Source organism: Chiloscyllium plagiosum, unplaced genomic scaffold (genome assembly GCF_037043375.1).
Source record: "Chiloscyllium plagiosum isolate Xiang-an unplaced genomic scaffold, Cpla_swu_hap1 HiC_scaffold_12, whole genome shotgun sequence".
Taxonomy (NCBI): Eukaryota; Metazoa; Chordata; class Chondrichthyes; order Orectolobiformes; family Hemiscylliidae; genus Chiloscyllium; species Chiloscyllium plagiosum.
This window is the reverse complement of record NW_028270150.1, coordinates 17,896,660-17,914,252: the sequence shown is the minus strand read 5'-3', so window position 1 is coordinate 17,914,252 and position 17,593 is coordinate 17,896,660. Positions and strand designations below refer to the sequence as shown.

Sequence of the window (17,593 nt, the reverse complement as noted above, 5' to 3'; positions counted from 1 at the left end):
TTGTGATCCTTCAGTCTGTAAAGTGATTCACAGCAATTTGAAGTGGTTGTTACTGGCCTCATAATTTAAGAAGATGGACTGATACAAGGACTGAAATAGTGAGGGCATTGGTGAAGGGGTCAAGAAATTTTGCACTATCACTGACAACTGTGACTTTCGTATCCTGTTTAATCAATGTTAAAAAAAATGGAACCCAAGGCCTGTGTTGACACTTTTAATGTTATCTCATTACTGACTCAAATTATTAGCTGATAAAGAGTTAAAATTATAAAGTCTTCTGGTAAAAGTTAGTTTTTAAACTCATGCGCAACAAGAAGTATTTGCATCAGTTCATGTTATGGAACTCAAAAGCAGTCAACAAAAATGATTAAGAGTTAGTTGCAACTCCCAAAAGCAAACATAATGCTGGAAGTACACAAGACCCATTGGTATCTAAAAAGACATGGACACATCAATGCTTTTGGTAGGATCTTGTCATCACAGCAAACCTATTGAAAGCAACCCTGTTCAATTTTTTTCTGCAAATACTGAAATTCCTGCGAGAATCCCATATTGAAGTGATTCTCCAGACAAATATATTCCTGTAACTCGCCTTGGAATTATTAATATACTGCAGGGGTTATCCTGAAAAGTACTGATTCATGGGTATGCAGCTGCAAAATGATTAAACCAGAAATATTGCCATACAAGTAGGGATACGTTCTGGGGATCCACCTGCAAATCCTGATGTATTGTAAGGATTCCCCTGCAAATACTAGACATACTCCTGGGCACCCTCATTGCTGGTACTGATATACTCTTCAGGATCACAGAGTCCACAAAATTCTCATGGTTCCTTGGAAAGATGGATGTAGTCACAGGCATCCCAAGGCTCTCTCTCTCTCTCTCTCCTACTTCCCCAATAGACTGAATAAGCTATTTTAGGAACAGGATTATGCCATTGTGCTGCTTCAGCCTGTTCTGCCATGAAGCCAAATCTTGGCTGATCTGTACCTCAACTCCATTTATCAACCTTTCCTTTTCACCCTTTGATACCCTTCGTCAATGAAAATCTGTGAATCTTAGACTGTAAGTGACCTGGTGCAAAGTATTCCAGTTTTTCTAACTTGTGAGAAAATGCAATCTGGTTTCACTCCTGAATAGTGTAGCTTTTATCCAAAGGAGTCCTCGTCATCCTTTAATTCCCTCATCTTCATCTACCTTTTGAATAATGACAATTACCATTTGACACACTTCAATTAGATCATCTTCAATCTTCTAAATCTCAAGGTAGTATGAACCAAGTTTATTCAATCTCCCCAGTTTAATCTTTAATATATTTCTGATGAATCAATGTTTGTAGTTCTGTCAAGCCTTGAGGTGAGCTGCCCCAAACTGAATCTGATATATCAGGCAGCATTTTGCAGAAGTTTGAATTCCAACTCTTTTTTTTAACCGGTTAAAGGCCAACATTCATTCCCGGTTTGTTTTATATTGTGCACTAGTTTTAAATGGTTTATGTGCATAGACACATCAATCCCTTTGCTTCCTCCAAAGCTCCTATGGTTTCCAAGTACATTGAGAAAACTGACAGATTGTCGTTCTAAAATTTAAAAGGGATGGCCTTCCCATTTAGTTTATCATTCTGCAAGAGATATCCCTGCCACTCATTGTAGAAAAACATTCATTTGTACTCTGGGATATCCTGATCTTGAGAGGGGGATGCGTATCTCCTCCTGTGGGACAATTTACAACTTGAGCTCACCCATTTGAGAAGGATTAAGGAGTACTTTATTCTTCTCTCAAACTATCGTGAGTCTTTAGATATTTTGAAGTCAAAGGTAGATGGAATCTTGATAAGTAAGGGGGTTAAAGGTAATCAGTGGAATATGGGAATGTGGAGTAATCTGATCAGTCACAGTCTTATTGAATTGCGGAAAAGGCTCGGGGGGCTAGATATCCTGATTGTAATTTATATCTTTATTCATCCATCTAGTAAATCAACAAATATGGAGAAGAAAATTGTAGACATTTATGTCTTAAGGCACTTTGATTGAATATATAAGGGTCCGAAAAACATTGACCCCTACAGGCCTTTGAGTGTACAGCTGGGAAATTTGGAGCATCTCAGCTGAATGATGCGGTGGCTTACTGGGTTGAATACTTGTCTATAAGTCAGAAGATTGTAGGTTAAAGCCTCACTCCATACCCATGTATATAATCTAATCTAAATGTTTCAGTGCAGTACTGAGGGAGTGTTACACTGTCAGAGGTATTGACTTTCATATAGACAATTGCCTGAAGCCTCATCTGCTCTCTGGTAGATGCAAAAGATTTCCATTGTGCTATTTTGAAGAACAGCTCTTCTCAGTGCCCTGGCCAGTATTTATCCTTTATTCAGTATACTAAATCAGATTATCCTCTTCTCATCACATGGTGAGGATTTACTGCATATAAACTGGCTGCCACATTTTCTACATCACAAGAACAGCTAAAAGTATGTCACTGTTTTTTTGTGTGCTTTGTGATGTTCTGAGGTTGTAAAAGATCCTAAGTAAACACTAGTCTATTCCTTAGTGGTGAACAAAACTGAAATCAGAATATTAGGATGCCAGTAATGTGAGAAATAGGCAAATTAATGGGGCACTGGGTTTTAAGTTTAAATTAAAAAATGCAGATGACGCAAAGCTAAGTGTGAATGTGTGTGTTGTCAGGAAGGCACAGAACAGCTTCAGGAACACGTGGACAGGCTTAGTGAGTGGGCAGATGGAATATAATGCAAAAAACGTGAGATAATCCACTTTGGTAGGAGGAACAGATGTACAGAGTATTTCTTAAATGGTAAGAGATTGGAAAGTGTAGGGGTACAAAGGGGCCTAAGTGTGCGCCCATTGATGAGTCACTAAAGGCTAACATGCAAATACAGCAAGTTGTTAGGAAGGTTGATGGAATGGTAGCAGCACAGTGGCTAGCACTGCTGCCTCGTGAAACCTGGGTTCAGTTCTAGCTTTAAGCGACTATGTGCAGTTTGCATGTACTCCCTGTGTCTGCATGGGTTTCTATTGCTCTGGTTTCCTCCCACAGTTTACAGATGTGCAGGTTGGTGCATTGACCATGCTAAACTGTCAATGGTGTATAGGCTGGGTGGATAAGCCATGGTAAATCAGGGTAGTGGGCAGGGTCTGTTTGGGATGCTCTTCAGAGGGTCAGTGCAGATTTGTTGGGCTGAATGGCTTCTTTCTGCTCCCTGTGGGGATTCTATGAATTACTGCTTTATAGCAGTAAGTAATAAGAGTGGGTGCAGTGTGACTAAAAAAATGTTAAAGTTGCATTTAACCAGCATCATGCTTGACCTCAGGATGTCATAAAGCATATTTCTCCACAATATATTCCATATGCCATGTCATTGCCTATTCACTGTCAAAACTTTCCTGAAAATACATTACATCTTCCTCACAACATTCATTTCTGCTTCACAGTCAACAGTTATACTGTCAGAAAAACAGCAGTCAAATTTATCAGCAATGTGATAAATGACCACCTTAATTCCTCTTTCGTGATGCATACCATGGGATAGATGTGGCTTGGACACCAGAAGAATTCCACATTCAGATTATGTTTGATAACTATTAAGTCAAAATTGCTCAACTCTCTCTACATTTCCAGCCTTTGAGGTTCTTTCCTTTCTTCCTTATAAAATTAATAAGCAGTGTATTTGTAGAAAGAGAAATCCCTTTTCTCCGATGCGCCAAGACTCTGTTAAATGGAGTATGAGGTTTATGGGCTTCATGTTTTGAAAAAGAGAGAGGTATTGGTTTACAACGTATGATCATAAGAAAACACTACCTTCAAACCTCAGACTTGGGACAATGTCAGCAGTCAGAGGAGTCACTTCTTTGACAATAATTCACTGGGGTAAACCTTGATTTTTTGCAGTACGGTGGTGATAAGAGACTGGGGCCTATTTTCTCTCTCCATTCTTACTTTCACTAAAGACAATTGTAGAGATATAAAACAGGTTTTCAACTTGCTATCAACACATTGCATCTACGGAGTGGCTTAAACATAAAACGTTCCAATGTGCTTCATGTAAACATCATCAGTTGACAGTTGACACCAAAAGCCATATTAGGCAATATTATGGTAGGCTGCAGAGTTAACCTTGAAGGAGCCTCTTCAAAGGGGGTAAAAAGACATGGAGAAGAACAGAAATTCCAGAGCTTAGGGTCCATACAGTTAAAAGCCCTGCTGCTGACTGGAGTGAAGGAATTTGGGAATGTGTAAGAGACGGCAATTGGAGGGACAAAATCAAGATCTATACCAGAAACAAAAACAGACATTGCTGGAAAAATTCAATAGGTTTGACAGCACCTTAAAGAGAAATCAGAGTTAATGTTTCGGGTCCAGAGACCCTTCCTCAGACCAGTTTTGAAGAAACGTTACCGGATCTGAAACATTAACTCTGTTTTTTCTCCACGAATGCTGCCAGATCTGCTGAATTTTTTCAGCAATTTCTATTTTTGTCTCTGATTTCCAGCATTGGCAGCTCTTTTGGTTTTTATCAGGATCTATACCACTGTCCTAAAGATAAGACTTAAAATGCTTTATGGATAAGAATAGCGGTTTCAAATTCTTCATAGATCTTCCCTTTGCTTCAGATAACAAAAGACTTGGTATGTTTGAATTCCTGCAAAAGTAAAAAAAAATAAATCAGAGAAATAAATACATATATAGATATGAAATCAGCTGCCAGAGGAAGTAGTGAGGCTGGGACAATTACAATATTTAAAAGGCATCGGGATGGGCATATGAATAGGAAGGGATATGGACCAAGTGCTGGCAAATAGGACTAGATTAATTTAGGATATCTGGTCGGCATGGATGAGTTGGACTGAAGGGTCTGTTTCCATGCTGTACATCTCTATGACTCTAAAATCTACAATTTCATGGAACAAAGAAACAATGAGGCTGGAATGAAAGAGAATCAGTTATTTCATCCAAGCTCCAACGTAGAGTCATATTGGACACAGAATGTTAATTATGTTCCTCTCTTCAAGATGCTGCCAGACCTGCTGAGTTTCTGATTTTATTTCAGATTTCCACCATCTACAGTATTTTACCTTTATCTTTTGCTGGAGCAGTATATTACAAAGGAACAGCTGACCCTGGTATATTACTATATCAGAAATTGAGGATTCACTGTCAGCGAAGCTGCAGAAAAAGCTTTAGTAAAAGGGGAGACTACTTTCTGACCCTTTGCTTTGAGTACCCCATGTTCTGAGATTATTCCCTCTGGTCCTAAACTGTCCCACAGGGGTATATAACCTCTCCATAACTACCCCGCGCCACCACTGATATTATATGATTCAATAAAGTTCCTTCTCATGCTTCTAAAATTCAATGAGTACAAGCTCAACCTTAGTCAACCTCACCTTACAACAAAGCCCTCCATACTTGGGATTGCCCCAGTGAACCTCCCAGACCCCTCTCACGAGTCTCCCACCTGCAGTCAAACTATTCATTGAGAACTATCGATGTGACATTGGTCGCCTTTGTTTCTCTGCTCCTCTCACTCATTCTAACCTAACTCTCTCTGAACTTACTGCTGTGAGGGAATAAGTACAATATTAAGAAATGATCTTGGATTGGATGATGTAGAATCCACATAGGTGAAGGTGAGATAACAAGGGGAAGATAATACTGGTGAAAGGAGTCTATAGAATCCCTAACAATAATTTTAAGTAGGAGAGAGATTAAATCAGGAGATGAGGCCATGTAAAAAAGACAGTACAATAATCATAGGTGGATTTACAGAGTCATAGTCACAGAGTCATAGAATCATTACGTAGGGAAAACCAAATTGTCAAAGGTAACCATGAGGAAGAATTCATAGTGTATTCAGGATAGTTCCTCAGATCAATATTTTGTACAACTGAGGATCAGGCTATTTTGTATCTGGTAATGTGAAATGAGGCAGAATGATCTCAAAGTAAGTGATCCCCTAGGGAACAGTGACCATAACATGGTGGAATTAAGCATTCAGTTTCAGAGTAAGACACTTGAATCCATAATAACTGAGCTTATTTAAATAAGGGTAATAACAGAGATGAGAGGGTTGGCTGGAATGCATGGAAAGAGTATTTAGAAGAAAAAATAATTGAGAAACAATGGCAGGTGTTTAAGAAAATAATTCATGTCTCACAGGAAAGACATATTTACATGAGGAAGGAAGACTCCAGGAAAGAGATAAACCAACAATAGTCAACCAAGAAAGTCAAGGACAGTACCAAATCGAAAAGAAAAAAATCATGCAATGAGACAAAGATGAGGAGAAAACAGATAACAAGGAAAATGTTAATGGCAATAAAAAATGACCAAAAATTTAATAATAAGGGAGAAAATAAGCCAAGAGTGCAAACTAGCAATACAAATGGATGGTAAGAGCTTCTTTAAACTTATTGTACAGAAATAAGAAGCCAAAGAGAACATCAACCTTTTAGAAAATGAGGCTGGAAAAAAATAATGGGGAACCAGTATTTCGCAGAGGAGTTAACTAAATATTTTGCATCAGTTTTCATGGTAGATGACATTAATAGCATTTCAATGATACTAATGAACAATCACAGGGCCCAGAGTCGGGATAGAGAAATAATAGAATAACTACCACTGGATGAAAAAGTAATTAATAGGGGCCAATTGTCTGCGAGTCTCCTGGGCCAGATTTAAGATCCTACAATTTTAAAGGAAGTAGCTATAGAAATGTGGGATGCACTGGTAGTAATCTTCCATTAATCCTTAGATTGAGGAAAAATCCCAAAGGATTAGAAAACTGGTATGGTAATACACTTATTCAAAATTAGAGCGAAATGAAAAATACTAACCAAGGCCAGTTAGCTCAATATTTGTAATTGGGAAAATGTTAGAATCTATAATAAAGTGTATAATGGCAGAGCATTTAGACATAGGTAATAAAATCAAACACAACTTCAATGAAAAAAATGATGTCTGACAATTTTTTACAGTTCTTTGAGGAAGTAATAAGCAAGATAGATAAACGATAATCAGTAGATGCAATATATTTGGATTTCAAAAAGGAATTTGATGAGGAACTGAACATTAGGCTGCTTAATAAAGTAAAGGCCATGGTATCGGGGTAGAATATAAGTCTGGATACAGGATTAGCTAACTAATAGAAGATAGAGAGTTCGGACAAAGGGGTATTTTCAGGATGGTAACCTATTACTAGTGGAGTGCTCCAGGGATCAGTGCTGGGGCCATAATTACTTACAATACTTGTATGCTTACATTAATTATATTGATGACTTGGATGATGGAAGTGAATATTCTTATCACCAGTTTTGTGACTGACACAAAAATAAATGTGAAGGCAAATACTGAAGATGACACAAAGATTCTACAGAGTGAAACAGACAGGTGAAGAGAATGGGAAAAACTTGGCAGATGAAATACAATGTAAGAAAGCAAGAAGTTATTCACTTTGGCAGGAGGAGTAGAGGAGGTGAATGCTATTTAAATGGAGAAAGACTGCAGAAATCTGCAACACAGAGAAATTCGATCCTCGCGCATGAGTCACAAAAATACTAGCATCCAGATTTAGTAGGTACTAGGGAAGGCAAATGGACTATTTGGCCTTTAGTTCCAAAGGGTTAAAGAAAATAAATGAGAGGTCTTGCTAAAATTACACAAGACATTTGTCAGACCTGAATACTACGAACAGTTTTGGTCCTGTTATATAAGGAATGATTTATTGACTTTGGACTGTTTCCTGATGAAGGGCTTTTGCCCGAAACATCAATTTTCCTACTCCTCGGATGCTACCTGACCTGCTGTGCTTTTCCAGCACCACTCTAATCTAGACTTATTGACTTGGAGGCAGTCCAGAGGAGGTTCACTAGGTTGATCGCAGGTGTGGAGGGATTTTCTTGAGGAGAGGTTGAGTAGGTTGGACCTGTACTCATTGGAGTTTAGCAGAATGAGAGGAGACCTCATTGAAACAAGTAAGATTGTTACGGAGCTTGAAAGTGTAGGTGTGGAGAAACTAGAACGAGAGAGCATTATCTCAGAGTAAGCGGTAGCCCATTTATTGTTAGTGCAGACTCCACTTCTATTCTTACATAATGTGGTCTTATCACATTATTTCTAACTTACTTCATTCACTGGAGAAGCAGCTGTTTGTTTGGTGGCTTTTTTTCTGTGGAAACAGAAAGAGAGAAATGGCAGGTCAGTACACAATAACTCGAGCCTCGGAATAAGCAACTGAATTCTCAGGGAAGGAATGAGGAAAACCTAACATTGCAGAACAAATAACAAACCTGCATTTATATAGCATCTTTCACAGTCTCAGGATGTCCCAAAAATACTTCACAGCCAGTGAAACATTTTTGAAGTGTTATATTGTTGTATAATGAGTACACAGGAAATCCACACAAAGCACAATGTAATAATGACCACGCTATTTGTTTATCAGGGATATTGATTGAAGGTAAAAATTGATTAGGAGGAAGATCAGAAGAGGGATATTTTACATTAATGTGTATTGTTTCATGGAGATTGCAGCAGAGATGGTGATGTACCTATGTCTGTATGGAATGGACTTAAACTGTTGAAATGTTTTTGCTCTGGCCCTTCCTTTTGTGAGTTTGATAAGAATAGAGACAATGTGAAAGTATGAAACAGCATTTGACTGTGTAATTATAATATGTTTTGTAAAAAATTTGATCCCTCTTTTAAATATATTGGTTCATTTCAGCCAAAACACTGACTGATGTTACCTCAGTATCAATTACTAAGGGAGGTACTTATAATTCACAGAGTCATACAACACACAAACAGACCCTTCCGTCCAACCAGTCCATGCCGAACATAATCCCAAACTAAAAGACAACTACCACTGACTCTATCTATAACTCTCATTATTTTATAAGCTTCTATTAGGTTACCTCTCAACCACCTACGCTCCAGTGAAAAAGGCCCCAGCCTATTCAGTCTTTCCTAATAACTCAAACCTTCCACACCTGGCAACATCCTGGTAAATTGCTTCTGAACCCACTCGAGCTAAACCAATTAACATTTGAACACCGCAGTGTGTCCAACTAAAGGTGCAAGAATTCAAAGCCTCTGAGTGAATACAGGAGACTTGAAGGCCCCACCACAGGAAATTCCAGCATAATTGACTTTCTAGATCAGTCAGGGATATCAAGGATTATGGAGGAAATGCAGGAAAGTGGACGTGAGAAATGTTGGAACATCCATGATCCTATTGAATGGTGGAGCAGACATATGTAGCCAAATGGCTTACTCTTGTTCCTATTTTTTATGGTCTTATGATGATGCTCAATAATTCACCAAAAGCTAATACAGCTACCAGCTTAAGCTTTGGTTTGTTCAATACAGGCTTTAAGACACCATTCTGAGCAGAAATAGAGTCATAGAGTCATAGAGATGTATAGCATGGATTCGGTCCGAATCGTCCATGCCGACCAGATATCCCAACCCAATCTAGTCCCACCAGCCAGCACCCGGCCCATATCCCTCCAAACCCTTTCTATTCCTGTACCCATCCAAACGCCTCTTAAATGTTGCAATTGTATCAGCTTCCATGACCTCCTTTGACAGCTCATTCCATACACGTACCACCCTCTGCATGAAAAAGTTGCCACTTGGGTCTCTTTTATATCTTCCCCTCTCACCCTAAACCTATGCCCTCCAGTTCTGGACTCCCCGACCCCAGGGAAGAGACTTTGTCTATTTATCCTATCCATGCCCCTCATAATTTTGTAAACCTCTATAAGGTCACCCATCAGCCTCTGATGCTCCAGGGAAAACAGCCCCAGCCTGTTCAGCCTCTCCCTGTAGCTCAAATCTTCCAACTCTGGCAACATCTTTGTAAATCTTTTCTGAACCCTTTAAAGTTTCACAACATCTTTCCGATAGGAAGGAGACCAGAATTGCAGGCAATATTCCAACAGTGGCCTAACCAATGTCCTGTACAGCCGCAACATGACCTCCCAACTCCTGTACTCAATACTCTGACCAATAAAGGAAAGCATACCAAACGCCTTCTTCACTATCATATCTACCTGCGACTCAACTTTCAAGGAGGTATGAACCTGCACTCCAAGGTGTCTTTGTTTAACAACACTCCCTAGGACCTTACCATTAAGTGTATAAGTCCTGCTAAGATTTGCTTTCCCAAAATGCAGCAACTCGCATTTATCTGAATTAAACTCCATCTGCCACTTCTCAGCCCATTGGCCCATCTGGTCCAGACCCTGTTGTAATCTGAGGTAACCCTCTTCACTGTCCACTACGCTTCCAATTTTGGTGTCATCTGCAAACTTACTAACTGTACCTCTCATGCTCGCATCCAAATCATTTATGTAAATGACAAAAAGTAGAGGACCCAGCACCGATCCTTCTGGCACTCCACTGGTCACAGGCTGCCTGTCTGAAAAACAACCCTCCACCACTATCCTCTGTCTTCTACGTTTGAGCCAGTTCTGTATCCAAATGGCTAGTTCTCCCTGTATTCCATGTGATCGAGCCTTGCTAATCTGTCTTCCATGGGGAACCTTGTTGAACGCCTTACTGAAGTCCATCTGGATCACATCTACTGCTCAGCCCTCATCAATCTTATTTGTTACTTCTTCAAATAACTCAATCAAGTTTGTGAGACATGATTTCCCACACACAAAGCCATGTTGACTATCCCTAATCAGTCCTTGCCTTTCCAAATACATGTACACTCTGTCCCTCAAGATGCCCTCCAACAATTTGCCCACCACTGAGGTCAGGCTCACCGGTCTATAGTTCCCTGGCTTGTCTTTACTGCCCTTTTTAAACAGTGGCACCACATTAGCCAACCTCCAGTCTTCCAGCACTTTACCTGTGACTACTGATACAGATATCTCAGCAAGATGGCCAGCAATTTGTGGGCGGCACGGTGGCACAGTGGTTAGCACTGCTGTCTCACAGCGCCAGAGACAGCAGTGCTAACTATTGAGCCACTATGCTGCTCATTCACTGTGTTTTCACTTTGGAAAGATAATTTCAAGCAAATAGCAGATCTGCAACAATAATAGATGGATCTTACTTACATCTCTTTAAGCATCTTTTAATGGTACTTACGCAATCTTTGTACATTAGTCATAACTGTATTATTACTTTAGTCAGCTTCAATGATATGTTATGCGATATAACATTAATCTTATTTAAGACCAAAGCTTTTCTGATGGTTATTTCTTTTTTAATTACAGCTGTCAAAAAACATGAAGAGGGGTAAACAAGCTTATTCCTGATGAAGGGCTTTTGCCCGAAACGTCGATTTCGAAGCTCCTTGGATGCTGCCTGAACTGCTGTGCACTTCCAGCACCACTAATCCAGAATCTGGTTTCCAGCATCTGCAGTCATTGTTTTTACCACTTTATCTATGTGGCCTGGATGATCAGTTTAGTGGGATTGTCGGTGCAGGGAATCGTATTACAGCAACTGGCTCTACACTAAGGTTTAGCATCTTTTCAGCTGTCCCATGAATCCAAACGGTCAATAATTTGACTTCTCCAAATCTTTTACATCTTTATTTGCCTCAGTTTCCCTCATCTTCCTCCTCACAAGTTGCTAATTAAGGCAAGACTTGTTTAATGGCTGTCCACTTCGAACACACATCCATTCATCTTTCAGAGCTCCTTTAAAGAAAAAGACATGCAAACTACAGGGCACTGATTTCTGATGAAAAGTGACTCTCCTGCTCCACGGATGCTGCCTGACCTACTGTGCTTTTCAGCGCCACACTTTTTGACTCTGCTCTCCAGCATCTGCAGGCCTCACTTTCTCCCAGAGGGCATCAATTTACCCAGGGCATCCATCTGGGCTGGACACCAGGAGAGACCTGGCAGTGTATGTGTATCTATTTCTGGGGCAAAGAAAGCCAGTTTTGTGTCAGTTTTTAAATTAGCGGAAGGTTTTGATTGTGTAAATTGGGAAAAGCTATTTCCTCTGTCTGTGCTGAAATTGTCAAGTGAAATCAGCAAGGAGGGAGACGAGAAAATACTTCTTCATGTGATTCCCGGTTGGAGTGTTCACTGTTCTGCTATGGAGTTGAAGGAGATCTCAGTGTACCACTGCCATGGGATAAATAAATATGTTGCTCTACTATGGGCACAGTGCTCAGATGATACCTTTTGATGCTTTTAACTTCCCAACACCAACAGGCCTGACTTGACTGTCTCTGGATGGCTTCAATTGTTGTTGATGGAAAAGACTTCTGAGTGTCGGATTTATCAACAGCGGAAGGCCATTTGACCCTTTGAGATTGCTCTGTCAGTTGGTATGATCATGACTGATTATCTCACTCTGTTTGCATCTGCAGTTTTTTTTTTACATCTAACCTGCTCCCACTTTCATCCCCTTAACCATCTTTTCAATGTAGAGATTTCTCAACCTCAGCCCTGACAGGCCTGAATCTGTTACTTTTTAGCACATGTCCCCTGGTCATACAGAAACAGCTTGTTCTACGTAAGAAGTGGCAGAGGCCATTCAGCCCCTTGAGCCTGTCACCATGCAATTAGATTACGGCTGATCTGTCTCTTATAGCTCCATCTACCTGCCTTGTACACTACAGTGTCTGTAGAGTAGTCACTCAAGACAGAGATCACACTTTCCCTCAGTGGTCTGGTCTCCTTCCTATCGGAAAGATGTTGTGAAACTTGAAAGGGTTCAGAAAAGATTTACAAGGATGTTGCCAGGGTTGGAGGATCTGAGCTACAGGGAGAAGCTGAACAGGCTGGATCTGTTTTCCCTGGAGCGTCGGAGGCTGAGGGGTGACCTTATAGAGGTTTACAAAATTATGAGGGGCATGGATAGGGTAAATAGACAAAGTCTCTTCCCTGGGGTCGGGGAGTCCAGAACTAGAGGGCATAAGTTTAGGGTGAGAGGGGAAAGATATAAAAGAGACCTAAGGGGCAACTTTTTCACGCAGAGGGTGGTACGTGTATGGAATGAGCTGCCAGAGGAAGTGGTGGAGGCTGGTACAATTGCAACATTTAAGAGGCATTTGGATGGGCATATGAATAGGAAGGGTTTGGAGGGATATGGGCCGGGTGCTGGCAGGTGGGACTAGATTGGGTTGGATATCTGGTCGGCATGGACGGGTTGGACCGAAGGGTCTGTTTCCATGCTGTACATCTCTATGACTCAATACAGGGCGACTGCTGTATCCGCGGACACGGTTTTAGATACCTGAGGTCTACCGCTGCCTGGAACATATTACATGGAACATTCCAGAACCAGGGACCAGGGGACTGCCTGGGAGGTAAGTTTCCCATTTAAATGAATGGGTTTGCTGTGATCCGCGGTTCTGGGCATCCACGGTAGGTCTTGGAATGTAGCCCCAGTGGGTGTGGTGGGGGGGTTACCCCAGTGGGTGTGGTGGGGGAGGGTAGCCCCAGTGGGTGTGGTGGGGCGGGGGGATCTACTGTACTCAGTCCGACCCCAGGTGCATGAAGAGAAACCAGTTTGTGCAAAATTGGCACAACGCAGTCCCGGCAGCCCACTCCCAATCCATGGTGAAAAGTATGTGAGAGTGTTGACCGAGGGAACCATGAGCATCCTTTGTCCTGGCATGGAGAATGGTCAGTTGAGCAAGGTACCAGAGGGTGCCTGATGCCCCTTCAATGAAGCAGGCAACCCAAACTCTCATTTCACTATATATAAGGTGCTATGTAAATGTATCGCAGCAATTATCAAAGCAAATTTGACACTGAGTGGCAGAAGAAAATATTAAGACAGGTGGAGGATATTTAATCCAGGAATTATTTTTAAGGAGCATTCTGGCAGAGGAGAGTGGTCAGGTGATGGGGGTTTCTTGGCCTGGAGACCTGAAAGCATAGGGACTAAAGGCAGAAAGCGAATGTGGAGAAGGGGAAAACTTGGAAGATGAAGGAGAAGCAGATAGTTTACTTACTTAGAGGATCCTGATCCTGTGAAAAGAAAAACAAACAAAAATTAATGTTCAACATTATGTTGGGGAACATGTTGGTATTTTAAGATGCATTGGAACAGATATAAAGTGAACCTAAATGAATGTAAGGAGGAACACTGCTTTTTTTTAAAAGCACTATACAGGATGTACAACAGGATATTTGACCTAGTGAGGCCATGCCAGTGTTTACACAAGCCTCATCCTATCCGTTTTCATACAAATCAATCCACATTGTAGGCCTCCATTCCCTATTCTCTCTCCCATTTGCCTAGCTTTTCCCTTACAAACCACCTCCTTCAGAAATTCCCTGTGCATATGAATTATATATTCTCATCATTCTGTGAATAAAAATGCCTTCACTGAATTTCCTTTTGGATTTCTCGGTTCTTCCCCACATCATAGAATCCCTGCAATGTGGAAACAAGTCATTCTGCCTATCAAGTCCACACCAACCCTTTGAACAGCACCCCACCCAGATCCCCTAACCTCCCATTCCTCAGGTCTGAGGAAGGGTCACCAGACCCAAAACGTTAACTCTGATTTCTCTGCACAGTTGCTGCCAGACCTGCTGAGCTTTTCCAGCAACTTTTGCTTTTGTTTCTGATTTACAGCATCCGCAGTTCTTTGATTTTTTCTTAATTTAGTACAATGTTTGGACATTTTGCTCCTCTACCCAACTTGGACTCATACCTTCCAAGTAATGAGCGATCTCGTGATTTTTTCCACCAAAATGTACAACCTTATATTGATCAGCACTGACCATCATAAGTCCATTCTTTAAGTTTATGACGTTCTTGTGATTTGTTGCAATCCTCCTCAATATGGAGTATTCCTTCCAATTTGGAGGTTAAGTACAAGTTTATAAATTAGAATTCTGATTCCAAAATTAATGTAAGTTAAGAGCAGCAGTGGCTCCAGCACAAACCTTGCTGGATACCACTTCCTACCTTCTGCCATTCTGAAAGACCACCCTTTACTTCTACACTCTGCTGTCTCTTTTGAAGCCAACTAGAAATCTATTTTATCCCTAGTCCCTCAATTCTAATATCCACAGTCTTGTTCATCTTTAATGGGACTCTTTATTGAGTGCATCTTGAAAGTTCAGGTGCATCATCTTCACTGAATTACAACTGTCTGCTCTGTTACCCACTTAAAAAAAAGGAATAATATCTGTTCTATTGATTATTATATTTCCCATTCCTTGTGTGGCTATGTGTATCAATATTGTTCTATGTAAGAATGTACAGAAGGCCACCGCAATGTGTAATACCGCTCACTTCACCAACTATCTGTAAACAAACAGTTGCTCTTTTTCTTCCCCTTCTCAATTCTTTTGTTGCCTCTCTTGAAGGTGTGGCCTCTTACTGGCACTGTACTTCTGTAGACTTCATTAGTATTGCTGAAAAAAGACATGTATTGCCAAGAAACTTTTCACTTAGCATTAATGCTAAATCTCAAGATGTTCACAACAATTTATGCAAAAGGAGAAAAGGAGCTAACTGGCTGGCTCCCAGCCAATTTTTAAACATTGGTGTATTTGTATTAGGATCCCCTTGTTTCTCCACCCCACCTACACAGATAACATCGACTTACAACGTGCAAGGCTTGAACATATTCCTTTTGTTTGCAGAGGCCACACCCTGGCAAATGAATGGATGTCGCCTCTAGTGAATCACATTACGGGTCTAAAAGATGATCTTGATAGTGCTTGCTGACATACGATGCTGCTACGACTGTACACCACATCGGCACAGTTTCCAGGCAACGTGCATACACAGACCTGCCTGCTCCCTACTGCCTGCCCCCTCCAGTGGCTCTGGCCAGATGCCAGCCTCACAGCTCCACCCACTGCCAACCTTGATCACATCTCGTTGGCGAAATGAAACAGTGACATTTTTAATTCTCGGGGTGGGGTGGGAAATGAATAAAGAGACGGAGTCGTCAGACAGAATCGCACATTGCCATTCCTCACATGCTGGGCCAGCCATGTAAAACAAAATGGTAACCACTGAATGCTCACCGCAATGCAACTTATCATGTTGGCAGTCAGCTCAGTTATAACAGTAAGTATGTGGACACGTGTTAAGAATCTCATTCAGGAGGGCCTGTGTAAACATCTTCTGAGAGTATACTGTGCACGCAATGTATACTGTGGTGTCAGCAATGCAGCTGATCTTAAATTGGTTACTCATGCAGCTACGAATGCACTTGTATGGAATCACAACTAGCAGCAGACAACTTGTTTCAGCGGTTCTGAAGCACAGGCTAGTTAAATATAGCTGCCTGTTATAAATATCCAAAGGAACACACTGTTTAATTCGACCAGCCAATTGCTGCACCAATATCTACATCAACAACTAATTTAAAATAATCAATTGAGCTCATCACCAGCATTCCCTCATTTATAACTTCAGTGTGGACCGCTGAGGTCCGTGTGCTGCAGTAACTTAGAGGGGATACTGCTTACAACAAAGCTCATTTTCGCTTGTTGGAAACAATGTATTCATGAGCAAGGATCCAGCCTCTGCAAACAAAAAGTATATGTTCAAGCCCTGCGTCTTTATTCAAATTACTCAAGAACTTGGAAAGCCTAAATTCCCATTGTGTTCTCCATGATAATATCTTAGCCAATTTAGGTGTACCTGGCAACCCTTTTCTCCTGTAGTATACATTATCGTGATCATTTGAAATGTGGCTTTCTTGTGTTTGTCCTGATTAGTGCAAGATGAAAAGCTTTGGCAACATTTCCCACCTTTTTCAATTAAGTCTGGACTTCATTAGTCTTACGCACATATAAACAAGGAGCAAGAGTAGGCCACTTGACCCTTCAAGCCTACTCCACTATTAAATATCTGATTTTAACCTCAACTTTACCTTCCTGCATATCCCCAGTATCTTTCCCCATTAGCCTATTCTCCAACTGGGAGCCTGGGGCTTTGACATATTCTCATCAGGGTTTCACAAGTGTGAAACTCACTCAAGCTCTTTGTTCACAGGAGATGCATCATTTCCCAACAATCCCTCCACAGATAAGGAAACAAGATGTTACTCACTCCCTAAGTAACCCTTTTTGTGGGTGTAGTACATTCCGAGCCCACACAGCGATAAAACCAAGGAGATGATTACCACGGTGATAACGATTGCACCGATGTCTAGATCATCTGCAAACAAATGGAGGAGGAGTGAGAAACAATCTCATCGACGAGCAATGTGAAGAATAGAAGGAAAAACTTGCATTAATATAGTGACTTTTACATCCTCAGGATGTCCCACAATAAAAGTGTTTTACAGCAGTTACTTGAATAGATGTTTTGAAGTTTTAAACAATCACTTAATTTTATGAATGCCACTTTAATCGCTGAGAGCTGACTATCCTTCTGGTTGTAGGTTTGCTTGCTGAGCTGGAAGGTTCATTTCCAAATGTTGTTGCCCTACTAGGTAACATCTTCAGTGGGGTAAAAACAATGACTGCAGATGCTGGAAACCAGATTCTGGATTAGTGGTGCTGGAAGAGCACAGCAGTTCAGGCAGCATCCCCGCTCCTTGGATGCTGCCTGACCTGCTGTGCTCTTCCAGCACCACTAATCCAGAAACATCTTCAGTGGGCCTCAGGCA

At 41.0% G+C, this 17,593-nt stretch overlaps 1 protein-coding gene across 1 annotated transcript in view; it reads right to left on the bottom strand.

Annotated features, from left to right (window-relative positions):
- Positions 1 to 200: 200 nt before the first annotated feature.
- Positions 201 to 17,593, bottom strand: part of jam2a (junctional adhesion molecule 2a) — a 99,541-nt gene continuing 82,148 nt past the window's right edge. The window contains exons 7-10 of the mRNA XM_043701405.2: positions 17,032 to 17,139; positions 13,961 to 13,976; positions 8,149 to 8,191; positions 201 to 4,666 (exon numbers count right to left, since the gene is read on the bottom strand). Of these exons, the coding sequence (XP_043557340.2) occupies positions 4,634 to 4,666; positions 8,149 to 8,191; positions 13,961 to 13,976; positions 17,032 to 17,139 (200 nt within the window). The 3' untranslated portion in view covers positions 201 to 4,633. The remainder of the gene's footprint in view (positions 4,667 to 8,148; positions 8,192 to 13,960; positions 13,977 to 17,031; positions 17,140 to 17,593) is intronic.